General features: G+C 42.8%; 1 protein-coding gene across 1 annotated transcript in view; it reads left to right on the plus strand.

The window, feature by feature from the left end:
* Nucleotides 1-5,553: 5,553 nt before the first annotated feature.
* Nucleotides 5,554-17,590, plus strand: part of LIN7B (lin-7 cell polarity scaffold B) — a 43,631-nt gene continuing 31,594 nt past the window's right edge. The window contains exons 1-3 of the mRNA XM_075839822.1: nucleotides 5,554-5,662; nucleotides 11,215-11,333; nucleotides 12,097-12,168. Coding sequence (XP_075695937.1) covers nucleotides 5,626-5,662; nucleotides 11,215-11,333; nucleotides 12,097-12,168 — 228 coding nt within the window. The 5' untranslated portion in view covers nucleotides 5,554-5,625. The remainder of the gene's footprint in view (nucleotides 5,663-11,214; nucleotides 11,334-12,096; nucleotides 12,169-17,590) is intronic.

Here is a 17,590-nt window from a genome sequence, read left to right on the forward strand (position 1 = left end):
CATTTTCTGACAGCCATAACTTTTTTATTTTTCCGTTGATATCGATGCGGGAGGGCTTGTTTTATGCGTGACGAACTGTAGTTTCTATTAGTACCATTTTGCGTTACTTTTTGATCACTTTTTATTACATTTTTTTTGAGACAAGACGACCAAAAAATAAAATGCTGTCATTGTTTTTTGTTAAAATTTTTTACGGTGTTCACCGTGCTGTAAAAATAATGTGATATTTTTATAGATCAGGCCGTTCCGAACGCGGCGATACCTATTATGTATAGTTTTTTTTTCATATTTTCATTTTTTTTTCTAATAATAAAGGAGTTGATCAGGGAAACAGGGCAAGTGTTGTTTTTATTATTTATTTATCATTTATTAAGTTTTATTTATTTATTTTTCTTTCACATTTTTTTTAAACTTTTTTCACTTTTTCTTTTACACTGACCTGGGGACTTGAAGATCTGGTCTTCTGATCCCCGCTACGATGCACTGCACTACTTATGTAGTGCAGTGCATCGTAACTGTCATTTTTCATTTGACAGTTAGCCGATTAGGTCCTGCCTCGGGCAGGACCTATTAGGATACCGTACCTTGGCAACCAGGAAGCCTAGTAACGGCTTCCTGGTTGCCATAGCAACAATCGCCATCCGCGATCCATCGCGGGGGGGGGGCCCGGGGGTTACAGAGGGAGCTCCCTCCCTCTGTCAACCACTTCAATGCGGCGGACGTCATTGACAGCCGCATTGAAGGGGTTAAATGGCTGCGATCGGCGGTAGCAGCCATCGCAGCGGCATGTCAGCTGTGTATAACAGCTGACAGCCGCTGAAGATAAAGCGCGCACAGCTCCTGTGCTCGCTTTATCTGCTGGGCGTAACTGTACGCCCGTCTGCGGCAAGTCACTTGATTTTCGGACGTACAGTTACGCCCAATCGCAGGAAGGGGTTAAAGTCTGTGTTGTACGACCCACATATTGCAACTTACATGTGCATTGAAGCACATATACTACATATGTGCTCCCACAGTTGAGGTGGTTTTTAATCGGAAACCTTTCGCCCGTCAATGCAGAAGAATAATCCGTACACTTATTGGTAATGTTGTTACAACACAAACATCTATTGCGACCACAACAAAAAGAACCCTTCACATCAATTGATGAATCTTGATTTGCCCTTTTACTATTACACGTTTTACTAGGGGCTATTAAGTTCTTAATTGTTTTAGCCCGTCTATATGTGATTTTAGGATTTACAGGAATTAGAGGTTTCAGAAAAGGATCATTGATCAGAATATGCCAATGTTTTCTAAGTATGGACGTGATCAATGTGCTACCTTTATTATATGTCGTTATAAAATTCCTGTTTCGTTCCACATTATTAGACCTCTCTATACACGCAGTTGTTTTTATTTGGATACATTCATCCTGGGTCAAAGTCCTGGCTTTCAGTTCTGCACCCTTTAATAGACTCCTTGGAAAGCCTTTTTCCAGGAATCTTTTATTTAAAATCTCACATTCCTTATTGAAATGTAATTCATCAGAGCAGTTTTTTCTAATTCTGCGGTATTGACCAAAGGGAACATTTTTAAGCCATGGAGAATAGTGCGCGCTCTTAAAATCAAGATAGCTGTTCACATCTACCGTTTTAAAGTGTGTTCTAGTTAGAAAACGGCCATCCTTTTTCTCAATCGTTAAATCTAAAAAATCGATGCTATTACCCGAGAACGTGTGGGTAAAAGACAGGCCAAACATATTCTTATTCAGATAATCTATAAAATCATTTGCAGTGGATGCATCACCCTTCCAGATAAAAAACAAATCGTCAATATAGCGTCTATAGAGCACAATTTTATCTTTAAAAATATGTTCATTCATTATGAGGGAGTCTTCAAAGGACCCCATATACAAGTTTGCATATGAGGGGGCGAACCGCGACCCCATTGCACAGCCCTTGATTTGTTTATAAAAAACACCATCAAAAGTAAAAGCATTGTGAGTTAAAATGAACTCAATACAGTCCATAATAAAATTCAGTTTTGAATTAGAAAAACGGGGGTCATTTATAAGAAACCCAGAAATAGTGTCTAAACCTTTTGTGTGAGGGATATTTGTGTATAGAGAGGACACATCAGCGGTAAGGAAGTTGATGTCTGACATATCATTGTCAGTTTGTAATTCAAAGAGATCTCTAATAAGTTGGGTCGAATCTTTCAAAAATGAAGGTAATTTTGAAAAAAATGTTTGAAGGTGAACATCCACAAAGTGCGATAGATTGCTGGTCAATGATCCTATACCCGAAATAATTGGTCGACCGGGTGGGTTTGACAACGTTTTATGTATCTTCGGGAGATGATACATAAAAGGAATAGTTGGGAAAGGAATGGTCAAAAATGCCCTTTCTTTTTTGCATAGGAGATTATCCTTAAATGCAGTCTCTATCAGAGATTTGTATTCAGTCTCAAATTTAGAGATAGGATTGAACTTTAGTTTCTCATAGAATTGCTCATCCGAAAGCAACCTAGATGCTTCTTTAAAATATTCAGGTCTGTCTTGAATAACAATACCCCCCCTTTTTATCTGCTGACCGTATTATAATATCCTGCCTCTTTCGAAGGGCTTTTAGGGCTCTGCGCTGGGGACCGGACAGATTATCCCTATTAGAAATGGATGGTTTCAAATTATTAAATTCTGTACTCACTAAATTAGAGAAGGTCTCCAAAGCCGGGCCCCTGTGATGCAGCGGATAAAACGAAGACTTAGGTTGCAATTTGGTTCTAACTGGCGTAGAATTATCTATAGTTATTTGGTCAGACAGTCAATGGTGGAGACATAGCGAAATGACGTAAAAGGGTGATTTTACGCATAAATTTATTCAAATCCATAAAAAGTTAAAATCCGTCAGGAGATGTGGTGGGACAAAATGAAAGACCTTTGGATAATAAGCTAATTTCATCAGCATTTAGACTATGTTGAGACAAATTGAAGATTTTGACTAGGTCAACTTGTATTTCTTTTTCAGCGATGGGGGCAGGACCTTTGGTATGATGTCTGCCCCCTCTGCAACCTCTATATCTACCCCTAGTTTTTTTTTGGAGGATAGTTTTGAGATTTTTGGGAAATATGAATTTATGGTTATGGATGAGGGACTTTGAGGTCCCCGGGGTTAAAGGAAAGGAATGATTGGGGGCATGAGAGGATGGGGAGGAGGACCTAAAAAAGACAAGGAGTCGGTGGAAATGATGGGGTCAGATGTCACAGGAAGAGTGGTCTGGGAATATGGGGAAGGGGTGTTGGTGGGGGATGAGGGAAAGTGCGTGGTAAGATCTAGAAGGGTGGGTGAAATGGCAGAAATAATAGTAGTGTCAATAGAATCATTGAACATAGAGCAATTGGAAACTGAATCTGAAGGTGAGTCAGGGATGAGATTGAACAGTCTAAGCTGAGCATCTAGGTCACATGATCTAAATGCAAATTGGGACAAATGCAGGTAGAGAAAAATGGATCTTTTCAAAGGCGCTGCTGTGTGGTGAGAATAATGTGGAACGAAGTCCCGGGGTATTGGTAATAAGATCAATTTATTAAGAGTGGCTACGCGTTTCGACGACGAACAATCGTCTTCCTCTTTGAAAAGATCCATTTTTCTCTACCTGCATTTGTCTCTACCTAAGCGGTCCCATCTGGACACCGACTCGGATCCGGCAGCAGCACTGTGGATATTATACGCCTTGAAACCTCCTTTTTCTGGTGAGCACATTTCTTGTCATTTGTCTCCTCACCCCAACCTTCTGATCTACACAAGGTGGCGCCGTCCTTTTTTCTATTATTTTCATTTAAATGCAAATTGGGGAATGGATCCCAAATGATGTGGGATGTGCGATGAACTGGCAAGAGAGAAATTGGCCGGTGCAGGCACCTCAATTGAAAGAAGGCCTACACTATTTGTGGTAGACTGCTTAGATAGAATATTTGGAGTCAGAGTAGTATTGAGATTAGAGGACAGTTGTGATGAGAGGGAAACGGAAGGATAACGGGCATTGATGGTATGCCCTGGACGGAACGGGATTGTGGATTTGGAAATATTTGTGACTTTAGAACGGTGTATGGGAGTGAAGGATTTTTTATAATTGTTGGCATTGGTGACTGGAGGACATGACACAGTCCAATCACCAATTTCATTCCTAGCATAGTCCTTCCTATCACGCACAAGTTTGCGTTTTTTTTTGGAGATAAGCATTTTTTCAAAATCTTTAAGCCGATCAAGGGTTGATTTTTCCAATTTCTTAAAATCAGGGTGAAGAGAGTAAGGAACAAACTGTTCCATAAGAACCTCAATATTAGATGCGAGGGATAAGATCAACTCGGACCTCTTATATACTAGGCGATCTATAAAACCTAGACTGCAATGTTCTATATATTCAAACCAGTTGGAACTGAAACCCGAGTCAGCAGGATAAGGGGATTTAAACAACAGCCTTAGTCCCCTAGGGGCCATTTTCTCAGATAAATATACATTTAAAAAATGGCAATCTATACTATGGAATGCTTCCTCTTTCAGGGAGTCTTCCAACCGTAAAAAGAGTTCAGTCATAACCCTAGTCTGATCTAAACTGAACGGATTATTATTTACAGTAATCACATCATCATCCCCCGATTTCATATCAGTCATCTGTAATAGTAATGAGTCCCGGGATTTAACCCTCTCCAACACAGCTTCCATCACAGCAGAGTGTGGAATGGGAGCAGTCATCCAGAAAGTAGCTTATGATCAGAATTTTTGGTGATCACTAAGTGTGGATAATCGATGTTACAATCAGATCCAGGATATAGATTTCCAGTTATTGAGGCAGCCAATGTCCGAGGCTCAAAAACAGTCACTAGACTGCGTCCAAATGTAGAGCTCCTCGAATACCAGGGACGAACACCCACAGGACCTGGTGTAAAACGCCCAGCAATTGCAAACTAAAACAGGAGAAAAAAAGAGACATGGTGTGGGGGCCATGGGCAGAGGGCAATTTCGACCGCGGCAACCCATATATCTACGCTACTGAAACCTCAGCCACTATGGCAATGTACCTCATAGTGAATTATCGCTTATATCAGAAATCTCCATCCTGCCGCAGGCTGTAAGGAAATGCTGGAAGTTGTAGTTTCACAACAGCTGCAGGTAGAAGCCACTGGGTTATATACTCCTCACGACTCATTTTTATAATTTATATACCACTGAAGCCGCTCAGATTGCATGAAGATTTTATCTGGTTAGATGTAATTGTTTTGATTGTGTAGTAAGACTATCTGATATGATAAATCTTTCGCCACCTTCAGACTGGGTGCACCAAAAATAACTACAAATGAATAGTTGCGTTATCTATTTTTTTTAAACGTCACTGTGGTGTGTTTCAATACACATGGGGCACATTGTGGGTACATCAGAGGGCATTAGAAAGCTATGCAGCCTGATCTGCCGTACGTTCACTGGCAAACTCATGGCTGTGACACAATAGTCAGTGCTTGTGTGGAGGAGGATGATATAGCGGCTGTCAGGACGCACACAGCATCTCCAAGGCTTGTGGGCTGAGCAGCCGCCTCCTCCTCCTCCACAGTGGGGAACTCCTGGGCATGTGACTGCTGGAGCTAAGATGGCAGCTCTGTCTGAACCCTTAGGTCTGGAAAGAGGTAATAGACACAATGAATGTTGCATTGCAGGGGCTAGGATGTTGCCTGTGGCAGATGAGTGTAGCCAGGGGGAGGGGAGGGGAGAGATGAATTGCTTAGCTTTACCTTGTTTCCCACTGGTGCCAACCTGCTAATCATGGAGGAGACTGACTTGCAGAATAACCTTGCACTTACCTTCCTATTGCTACGATGTTCATTCATACGCTCTTCTGCGTCAGAACATATTGTAAATGTGGCCTTATAATCTCTTCCCTAAGTATTTTATAATTACTGTTCTTGTTCACATTTGTCTGTAGCTTCCATTTGTATCTTCATTTATATATATATACACACATACACATATTGGAGGGGTTGCTGGATGTTTTGGGTGTCAGGCAGGTGCCTTAGCCTGGGTGTTAAGATACAAGGCTAGGCGGAAATCAATTTTACATTTTTGAAATTGTATTCAAGATGGCAGAGGGTAGGTTTGCGTGGTGATATACTGTATGGTGTACGCCGTTACTCTAATACGCTAATTTAATTGTGAGATCTATGTAACAAGCGCTTAGAAATGGTTCGGTGTATTTGGACTTTTAACTGAAGTTTGATAGACACGAGATAGATACTTTTCAACACAACTGTATATATGAAAAGAAGTATACTGCGAGTTAGATAGGCAGACACACATGGATAACCCTTTAAAGACCCAGACATTTTTCGTTTTCACGTTTTAGTTTTTCACTCCCTGCCTTCCAAGAGCCATAACTCTTTATTTTTCCCTCAATAGAGTGGTGTGGGGGCTTATTTTTTTGCGGGGGGAGTTGCAGTTTCTCTTGGCGTCATTTAAAGTACCATATAAGTACTTTTTTATTTTGTACATTGTGCTTGGGGAAAAATGGGATATGGGGCTTTTTTGAACTTTTTATATTTTTTCCATTTTTTACACTCCTGAAAAATGTATTTAACTTATTTTTACACTTTTTATTAGTCCTCCTAGGGGACTTGAAACAGCGATCGTTAGATGGCTGGTACAATACACTGCAATACAAATATCTATCTATCTATCTATCTATCTATCTATCTATCTATCTATCTATCTATCTATCTATCTATCTATCTATCTATCTATCTATCTATCTATCTATCTATCTATCTATCCTATATATTCTATCTATCTATCTATCTATCTATCTATCTATCTATCTATCTATCTATCTATCTATCTATCTATCTATCTATCTATCTATCTATCTATCTATCTATCTATCTATCTATCTATCTATCTATCTATCTATCTATCTATCTATCTATCTATCTATCTTATATATTCTATCTATCTAATCTATCTGTCTGTCCGTCCGTCCGTCCGTCCGTCCGTCTATCTATCTATCTATCTATCTATCTATCTATCTATCTATCTATCTATCTATCTATCTATCTATCTATCTATCTATCTATCTATCTATCTATCTATCTATCTATCTATCTATCTATCTATCTATCTAATCTATCTATCCTCTATTATCTGCGGGGCTAATGTGCTACATTGTATAACAGGTTTTGTAGTAATTAGGTCTGCTGTATACTTGTCTTTTCCTCTTGGAATATGCTGATACAGCATTTTGAAGTATCTAGGACAAGGCGTACATAATAAATGAAATATCTGTAGTGCATAATGCAGTTTTTCATAAATCTTTTTGTACATTCCTAGTTTTCCTATCTCATAATGACATGACTCAGTTTTCGTAGGTGTCTCTTCCTTTGTTCTGTGGCATCCATTCTTCATTAGAAATTCAGACACCAGGTTCCTGTGATCACTGGGCCATGTACTGGTATTGTGGCAGAACCCCTAAGGTCTTTTTGCATGGTAGCCTTATAATCTTGACGGAACAGAACTGATTAACTCCTTATTTATCTGCTAAGAACGAGAATTGTTCTCTTCATATAGTCATCAATGGAACAGAATTACTGCATCGTATAACAGTATTGTTGTAATGTGTGGAGGCTGAATTAATACAGTATATTTAACCCCTACATGACCTGCATATCACCCTATTACATTTTAAAGCAAATTCTTTTTATTTTTACTGTGAGATAGATACTGGGATCTACAATTACTGGAGAAATATGTTCCCAGTGTTAGGGCTTATTCAGACGAACGTAGTATACGTCCGTCTGACAGACATTTTTTTTTAACGGTCGTCACACGGATGCATGTATTTCAAATCGGCCGTTCACACGGTCGTTGATTTTCGTCTGTTTTCACGGATCCCTCCGTACACTCAAGTCTATGAGGGATCCGTGAAAACGGGTCCAGCACGGGTGTGACTCGGACGTGAAAAACGGCTGGTTTTCACGTCCGAGTTTGCACTCGTTCGTTTTAATCGGGCATTACTTAGCACTTCGAAAGTCCAGCTTTAATGTAAATTGAGCTGCCAGCAGAGCGCAGAGTTAGTAATTAGGGCACCCTATAGCAAAACTATGAATATGGACCAATGCCAAACTTGCTCATGTATCATGCCTGGCCAAGTAACTTTACAAGTAACTGTCCCACTGCTCCTGAATGGTCCCATCATGGACTGCACGAACACTGACTTTTAAAGGCTATGTCCACCATTGCAACCATTTTTTTCTCTTATTCCAATGTATCTTAAAATGAAATAAAAAGCAACTTTACAAATGGTCTTAAAGTGGTTTTCCCATCTTGCCATTTATGGAATATCCAAAGGATACCTTGTTAAGCTCCCGCTGCTCTCCAGTAACTGTCTGACGAGGTGGTCCGAAGAATGGAAACGGATGAGCTCGCTGAGCTATGTTGCTTCTGTAACTACCATAGAAGTGAATTGGAGCTACGGAGATAGCATAACTCGCCATGCTATGCTGTTTCCTGGAACTCCCATTCACTTCTAAGAGGGTTATGGAAACAGCATAGGACAGCAAGCACAGCTGTTTCCGTACTTCCTAGGCAGTGGCCGGATATAAGTGGGAGCAGGATAAGGTAGGAAGGGGTCAGGGGGACCCATTCTCAAGATGCAGGTCCCAGAGTCCCTATTGGACATTTATTGAATATCCTGTGGCTATACCATAAATGTCCAAGATTGGAAAACTCCTTTAATTAATAATGTTCTACAATTTTCACCTAAAGGCTGACGCAAAAAATAGGTTTGTAGGGAGAGACCTTAACATTAGAGTTTTGGAATGGTGGATTCAGAATCTTAACCTCTCATCTTGGTCCAGTCAAGGGATAAGCCAAATACAACAACTATATCAGGTCGATTCGCTGTTGTCGTTTCAAATTTTAAGGGATAAATATTCTCTCCGGGAAAGGGAATATTATAAACATCTTCAAATTGTTCCTTTTCTGTCTCTTTGCCCACTAGAGCACATCCCTCATTGCAGAGCAGCTATCACACAGGTAGAAACAGGAGGAAAGGGCCTTAGAGCCTTATATTCTATGCTAGATGATCAATCGGAGTTCGTTAAATCATATCCATTCAGGCATAGGGACAGGGATTTCCATACTGTAGTGGAAAAGGAGGATTGGACTAGGGCTATTCGTCTAGCACATAAGTCCTTAAAATGCAGTGCACATATTGAGTCCTTCTTAGGTGGTACTTTACACCTGATAAGATACATATAGCATATCCTCAGTGGGTTGTGTTGGCGGGACTATAGTCACAGGGGTACCATTATGAATATTTTCTGGTCCTGCCCTGTGATACGATCCTATTGGAATGGACTCTTTAGATTACTCTCCAGAATCTTATATAAATAATTACCGATGAATCCACAGATGGCTTTACTGTTTTTAAACATGTCAGAAGTTCCGGGTACACATAGATCCCTAGTCTGCAAAATTCTAACAATTTCTAAACTGATATTAGCAGGCAAGTGGAAAACCAAGACAGTCCCCAGCATCACTGAAGTGATAGAGGAAATCAATACCACATAGTTATGAAAAAGTCACAGCACTTGGGAATAAATCTTTTTCCAGCCGTGGAAACATCTGGCATGGGTGGACTAGGGGTTCTCTTTGTATATAGGTATAGAGACATATCAAAGAGGTGGATACAACTGCATATATTTATTTATATATATATATATATATATATATATGTGGTTTTGCTAGTCTGATGACCACACTTGCCTACTACTTAGTTTGGACATTAGTTTTCTTGATTTGTTTTTATTTTCTTTCTTAATGTAAGGGTATGTACACGCAAACGTAAAATACGTCTGAAATTACGGAGCTGTTTTCAGGCGAAAACAGCTCCTGAATTTCAGACGTTTTTGCCAGTGCACACATTTTTCGCGGCGTCCATTACGGACGTAATTGGAGCTGATTTTCAATGGAGTCAATGAAAAACGGCTCCAATTACGTCCCAAGAAGTGACATGCACTTCTTTGAGGCGGCCGTCTTTTTACGCACCGTCTTTTGACAGCGGCGCTTAAAAAAAAAGCCCGTCTGCACAGAACACCGTAAGACCCATTGAATTCAATGGGCAGATGTTTGCCGACGGTTTGGAGCCGTTTTTTCGGCCGTAATTCCAGGCGAAAAACGCCTGAATTATGTCCGTAAATTGGGCGTGGGAACATACCCTTACTTGTAAACTTGTGCATCTTATCCAATTGAAAATCGCTCTTAAGACGTAACCGAACTATGTTATTTTTCATGCAGCGGATGGATAGATGTATCTTCACGTTGATTTTCTATGTTTTCATAATTGTTGTAAAACATCTTATGTAAACTTCTAATAAAAAAACTATTGACACAAATTAAAATGTTCAACTGTTTAGTGTCTACAGCTCGTATATTACCTATTTGTTTCCATGGTAACAGACAACAAAGAAACGCTGTGTAGTCCGATCCTACAATCATATTGCCTTTCATCAGTCCCCTAATTCTTACTAAGGCTAAGATCACACTAGCGTTAGTATACGTTTACCTCTCTTCCGTCAGAGGAAGAGACGATCAAAACTCTTTAGTTTCAGTTGCTTTCCGTTTGTCTCCGTTCACTATGTTTGCGTTTTTTTGAACAGAAACAAAAGTGCGGTCTGTAGAACTTTTATTTCCGTTCAAAAAAACGGAAACCTAGAGAACGGAGAATAACGGAAAGCAACTTAAACAAATGAATTACCATTGCAATCAATGGTAATTCTAACAGAACCGTTGTTTTCCGTTTAATGTTTCGATCCTATCTTCCACTGATGGAAGGGAGGTAAACGTATACTAACTGTAGTGTGAACTTAGCCTAACATACATGGTAAGTCAGCAAGTAGTAGGGGATAGATGGGAGGTAATAAGACCAAAAAATAGTTTGCATAGGTTGACAAAGCTTTTCAGTGGGGGAGATAGAACAAACGTTACATTTCTTTGCTAGAACTGCTAGCAAAAGCCAAAGCCACCAATCACAGCAAAAACTTAAAGTAAAGTAGTGGTACAACTTTCTCCTACACCACTGCAGGTGCCTGTGAATGTAACTTTCAACAATGGAAGGAGTAAGATCTCCAGTATCACAGAATACTGACTGTAAAGTACGGTAGATTTTAACTGATATGTCTATGGCTTGTAGATGTTTGCCGTGCAATTGAGCTGCTGGAGAGACTACAACGAAGCGGAGAAGTGCCACCACAGAAACTGCAAGCCCTGCAACGTGTTCTGCAGAGCAAGTTTTGTTCTGCCATAAGAGAGGTCAGTTTATCATATCTCATTTAAAAAGCAGATTGCCAATATTTAATATTTACTCCTCCAAATGGTCTGTGTATCTCCGAAAATAAGAGGAGACCTCCTGGACTCTCAGGAGAGCAGCCATGTCTCTTGCATAGCCAGAAACGTGTCTGACAGTAGCAGTGAATCACTGACCACTCCTGCCAGATGATGGGTGACTAATCTCTGCTTACAGAGGGGGCACTCAGGATATTCTGTGGAACACTGTGACTGATCACTGTTTATGGGGACACTCTGTCTGTTGAGGCACTCTGGCTGGTCACTGTCTAGGGGCACACTCTGGCTGGTCACTGTCTATGGGGATACTCTGGTGAGCCACTATCTGTTGAGGTACTCTGGCTGATCACTGTCTAAGAGGGCACTCTGGCTAGCCACTGTCTGTTGAGGTACTCTGGTTAGTCACTGTCTAAGAGGGCTCTCTGGCTAGTCACTGTCTGTTGAGGTACTCTGGTTAGTCACTGTCTAAGAGGGCACGCTGGCTTTATGCTGTCTCTGGGGGCACTCTGGCTAGGCACTGTCTAGGAGCACACTCTGGCTAGGCACTGTGTCTGGGGACACTCTGGACAGTCACTGTCTATGAGGGCACTCTGGCTATTCACTGACTAAGAAAGCATTTTGGCAAGTCACTGTCTAAAAGGGTACTCTGGTTAGTCACTATCTATGGGGGCACACTGGCTTGTCACTGTTGGATTTTCTTTTATCTTCTTTCTGCATTCTCTCCATGCAGGTGTATGAGCAATTATACGATACCCTAGATATCGCAGGGAATGCTGAAATAAGGGCAAATGCCACTGCCAAGGTGAGTTGGGATGTACCATATACCATTATGCCATCTTGTATTTTTTATGTGCTTCTGTCTGACACAAGTTAGGCAAATCAAATACTAGAAAATATTGTCAGCTTATTTAGTGAATTGTTTGGTTGCCCTACAAGCAATGGCTCTTTGCAATGGCTCTCTACTCTGTCCAAGAGATTAGGATCCTGAACATGGTACCCCCCTCTATTAACTCAAAATTCCCTAATAGGGTAAATGCAAATAGTTTTTCTAAACTGGACAACCCCTTTAATTAAGTAAATCCTGCAGGACGAGTGAATCCAGTAAGCGTTCCCCCATCCTTTCTTAATGACTCACAGCGTTCTCTGTATGAGTGTGTATATAGGAAGGGCTGCCAAGTGCATTTATGGATGAATAAGTTTTGGGTGTAAACCCTCTTTAAAGAAGGCCTGTCAGTTATAAACTGTATGTCCAATACAGTGGTCTAGCTATAAGAGGTTGCAATCACACTTGAGCTCTGGTGCCTGAGGGTGCCCAAAGTCTAGCCTACAATAATACCTCTCGTGGCCCAGGCTTTCACAAAACACTGGGCCCCAATGGTCTATCACAAGACGACCCCATTTGGGACTCACTTTGGAGCCAATTGCTTGTCATTAGTGTCTATTTATTTTGAGTTAATTCATAAAGCTATGAGAACTTACTATGTGTGCAACAATAACAGCAAAGATTTCATTTTATCGTAATGTGGATGTGCAGATTCTGTATAGAATAATTTCCTGTGATTCACCCAAAGAACTTCAGTACGACACTGCCTATGACCCCTCTGACACATAAGACGACAATAGTACTATGAAAAGTTTGCTTTCGGAACCAAGGGCTTCAAGCTACTCTAAGCAACCCACTAAGAAGACTGCTTGCTGAATGTAAAAAAATGTTGGTCTACATGAGCATAGCTATAGTCTTTAATCCCTTTATGACGAAGGATGGATATATCCATCCTATGCAGGAGCTAGTTCCCGCATAAAGACGGATATATCCGTCCTCTGATCGCGCGGGTACTGCCACTGTACCCACGCTATCAGCGGCAGGAGCACGGCTGTTATACACAGCACGGCTCCTGCCCCAACTGCCGGAATCGAAGCGCTCTCCGAATTCGGCAATTTAACTCATTAGATGCCGCTGTCAATAGCGACAGCGGCACCTAATGTGTTTGACAGAGGGAGTGAGCTCCCACTGTCATCCCAAAGAAATTGCGGGACGCCTTTGGGTTTCCATGGCAGGCGGGGGCCTAACAAAGGCCCCCAGGTCTGCCTTCAGCAACTGCCTATTAGGCCATGCTGGAGGCAGCTTTACACTGACAGGCAATAATGCTTTGGTATACTAAGTGTACCAAAGCATTATATCTGTGATCGGAAGATCGCAAAGTGAAGTCGTCTAGTGGGATCAAACAAAAAAAATGGAAAACAGTTAAATAAAGTTAATGAAAAAAAAAAAAAAGATTACACTAAAAATAAAATAAAACGACGGGGCGTGGCTAGGTGCACTGGAGAGCGGACGCACCTAAAGAGAGCTCCAGGCCAGGTCCGTGAATAACGGGAGATTACACCGCTGAAATGGGGAAAGCTAAGATCCGTAGCTCCCTCAAATGCCCACAGACACCGGGCACTTCGGACGTACCCATCCGCAACTTTTTTCAGCCGCTCCAGGAGCTGGCAGATCCGGACGAAGAGGGCGCCGGGTTCGTAGGCCTGCAGGCGCCATCTTGCCTGGACCATGAGACAGAGCCTCATCCGGAAATGGAGCCAAGCCTGGGGACAAACTCGGTGGAGGGTGAGTCAGACCAGGGCCCCTGCCCCGACGATCAGCCCTCAGATAGGGGGGAAGGAGAGCGGAATCAACGCCATCACCAGCCCACGGGACAGCGAGACTGGGCGGCGGCGGTTACAGCTCCCCAGCCGCAGGACCACGTGGCAACCTCCCCTGCACATTACCTGGTACAGCACACATCGCCTTCTCCCCCTGTTAGTCCAGCGCACTCCCCGATACACCCAGGAGATGCCGACAGAGTCCTGAGCCCACCGGCGAAGAAATCGCTGTATGCACCTAAACCAAGCCCCTTACCAGGCATTAATAGAGAGAGGGGCTTTTCATGTGTGGAAGCAGACCCCTTACCTGTCAGGGAGCCGGGTCGCGATCACCGTGGTCACTGGCCACCTTAAACGGCCGTGGGAGTGAGATCCATGCAGGAGCTGCCCCCTCCTGATGAAGCAGCGCTTACCCTGAGGGGACATTCGAAGCTACAAGCACTACTTGCCCTCCTACCCACAAAGAACGACATGTCTCTATTAGCTGCAGACCTTAAAGCAGCTTGGTGTCAAGATCTTCAAAGAGTACAAGGTGAGGTCACGGCGCTACATGCCCGAGTAGACGACTTGGAGGAGTTTAAAAGCCATATCTCACAATCCGTACAGGAGTTGGAAAGAGTCACTGAGACTCAAGCTGCGCAACAACGATTTCTGGCGTCACAACAAGACGATTTGGAGAATAGAAATCGAAGGAATAACATACGAGTGCGCGGCCTTCCAGAAGCGACACGCACAGCTGACCTCCTTCCCACCCTTAGAGGAATCTTCAATGGCCTCATGAAGAAACCTGTGGAGTCCCACATCGAAATTGATCGAGCCCATCGAGCGCTCAGAGCCCGCAGCAATGATCACAGCAGACCCCGGGACGTAATTTGCCGTATCCATTACTTCGCAGTCAAAGAGGAAATTATGCAGCAAGCAAGAGCTCTTACGACCATTGATTTCGATGGAGCAACGATCTCACTGTTTCCAGATCTCTCGCGGCGAACCCTGCGACAAAGAGCAATTTTGAAACCATTATTATCGGTTCTCCAGTCCCGGAACATTCCCTACAGATGGGGATTTCCTTTTGCTCTCCATGTAAAAGGGGGAAACACGATGGCAAGCCTTGCGGTACCGGAAGAGCTTCCTACTTTTTTACAAGAATTAGAACTGCCGCGGATGTCCCTCCCGGCCTGGGAAGGCTTCCTTCGAGAGCCATCGGGCACGTCGTCTTCTGCCGCCTCTTGGGATCTGAGGATTGCTCCTGAGCGACCATCATCGCCGAGACCACAGCGCCTGCGTCGCAGACCTGCCACTCCGCCGAGACGACCCCGGGATCGCTGACTCCTCACTCCCGCTACTTTATCAGCTTCCAGTGGGTGAATATGCTACAGCCGCTGATGTGATTGCATATTTATACCAATGTTTTTCTTTCTCCTTAATGTAATTTGCATTCTCCTGTTTCATATGTTACTGTTTGACTTATAGGGTAAGACCTGGTCCTTCGGAGGGAGTAATTGTTCTCTGGTCTAGTCTTCTGTGACCCCCCATAGGGTCTAAACTAGTTTACTAGTAAAGAATTAGCACGAGTGCGCTTCACTGATAAGATTATCCTGCTGACAGTATCTACTGTCGCTTGTTTTTGTTCCTCTTCCTCACCTCTCCTTTTACCTTGCCCTTTTTGTTCCATTACTTTACCTTACTATATTTTTTATTTTTTGTTTATTTTTGAAGAGACAGACGTGGTTTAGGGTGCTCGCTTCTTAACAGGATGACTGATATCAATGTGGGCTCGTTTAATGTACAGGGGTTCAATGTCCCCCAGAAGAGGTCCCAAGTCCTTTATGCAATGCACAAGCAGAAAGCACATATTGTGTGGCTACAAGAAACCCACTTCCACACAGACCATTTTCCTGACATGAAGAACAGATATTATACATCCATGTATCATAGTACTAATCCAGAGGGTAAAACAAAAGGGGTCTCTATTTTTATTCACAAATCTCTCCCCCACAAAGTCCTTCAGGTCCAAACGGATCCCGACGCACGTTTCCTCTTCCTTACCTGTGAGATAGGGGAGCAAATATACACGATTGCGAGTTTATACGCCCCAAATATAAATCAGGTTGCATTTTTAATTAAGACACTAGAAGCACTGCAAGTCTTCAAGAAAGGGAGCCTGCTTTTATGTGGTGACTTTAACATACCCCTTAACACATCCTGGGACACCTCATCTGGGAGATCTAGCATTGCACATAATAAGCTGAATAAGATCAAAAAACTCTTCCATGACATGCAGCTCTGCGATGTATGGAGATTGGCGCACCCGTCGGACAGGGACTACACCTTCTTTTCCCACGTTCATAACTCTTATAGTAGGATTGATTACATTTTGTCAAACCATAGTTTGCTTCCTCAAATTACCTTGTCACGTATTGGGAATATTTTGTTGTCGGATCATGCACCTGTCTTCTGTGCGATCACCTTACTCCCCAAACAGAGGGGTTCTTTCACATGGAGGCTCAATGAGTCACTCCTACAAGACTCCTTATGTAAGCTTGATCTTGAGAGAGCAGTGACGCACTTTGAACAGAATCATGCTGACGATTCTACCGCCCCGCCAACTCAAATGCGTATTGAGAGGGATCCTTATAAAGCATGGAGTGCGACTCAAAAAAGAGGCGCGCGCTAAACTCATCTCCCTGCTTGCGGAACTGCACGCGCAGGAAACCCAACATAAACGTACACTGCAGGCAGATGCACTACAAAAATTACTCCTAAAAAGACAGGAAATTCAGCATGTGCTCAATAAAAAATATGCTCGCTTGCGCCAAATATTTTCCCGCTCCATGTATGAATGGGGAAATAAACCCGGAAGAACATTGGCCCTAGCACTTAAAAACCGGATGTCAGCCTCCTATATCCCTTCGATCAAAGATGAGGCGGGGGTAGCAGTACATACCTCGGAAAAAATTACGGAGGCTTTCCTGCAATATTATAGAGCATTGTACAACCTCCCCGCTCCGACGGAACCCCAGAGCCCGTTTGGGGAACCTCGCTCACTGACGAAGTACGTACTAGACACAGCTCTTCCCACATTGGCCACCGCAGATATTGAGCTATTACAGTCCCCCTTTACATTAGAGGAATTAACGAATGTAATTAAACAGCTGCCAATGGGTAAGAGCCCTGGTCCAGACGGGTTCACAGCAGCCTTTTATAAGTCTCTGCCCGACGGGATTTCGCCAACATTGTCACGTTCCTTACAGGCGCTGTCTGGAGGGGCACCGACACCACCTGAGTTTTTACTAGCTCATATCACCGTTATTCCCAAAGAGGGCAAGGATCCACAATTGTGCACTAGCTACCGACCTATCTCCTTGATAAACACAGACGCAAAACTCTTGGCGAATAGATTGGGAGGCCTGCTGGGGTCCCTAGTCCACCCGGATCAGGTTGGCTTTGTCCCCACCAGAGAGACCCGAGACAACACTCTGAAATCTTTCTCTCTTATAGACCATGCAAAGCGGACTTCACTCCCCTGCATGTTGCTCTCACTTGATGCTGAGAAGGCCTTTGACCGGGTGGACTGGGGATTT

Source organism: Rhinoderma darwinii, chromosome 10 (assembly GCF_050947455.1).
Source record: "Rhinoderma darwinii isolate aRhiDar2 chromosome 10, aRhiDar2.hap1, whole genome shotgun sequence".
NCBI lineage: Eukaryota > Metazoa > Chordata > Amphibia > Anura > Rhinodermatidae > Rhinoderma > Rhinoderma darwinii.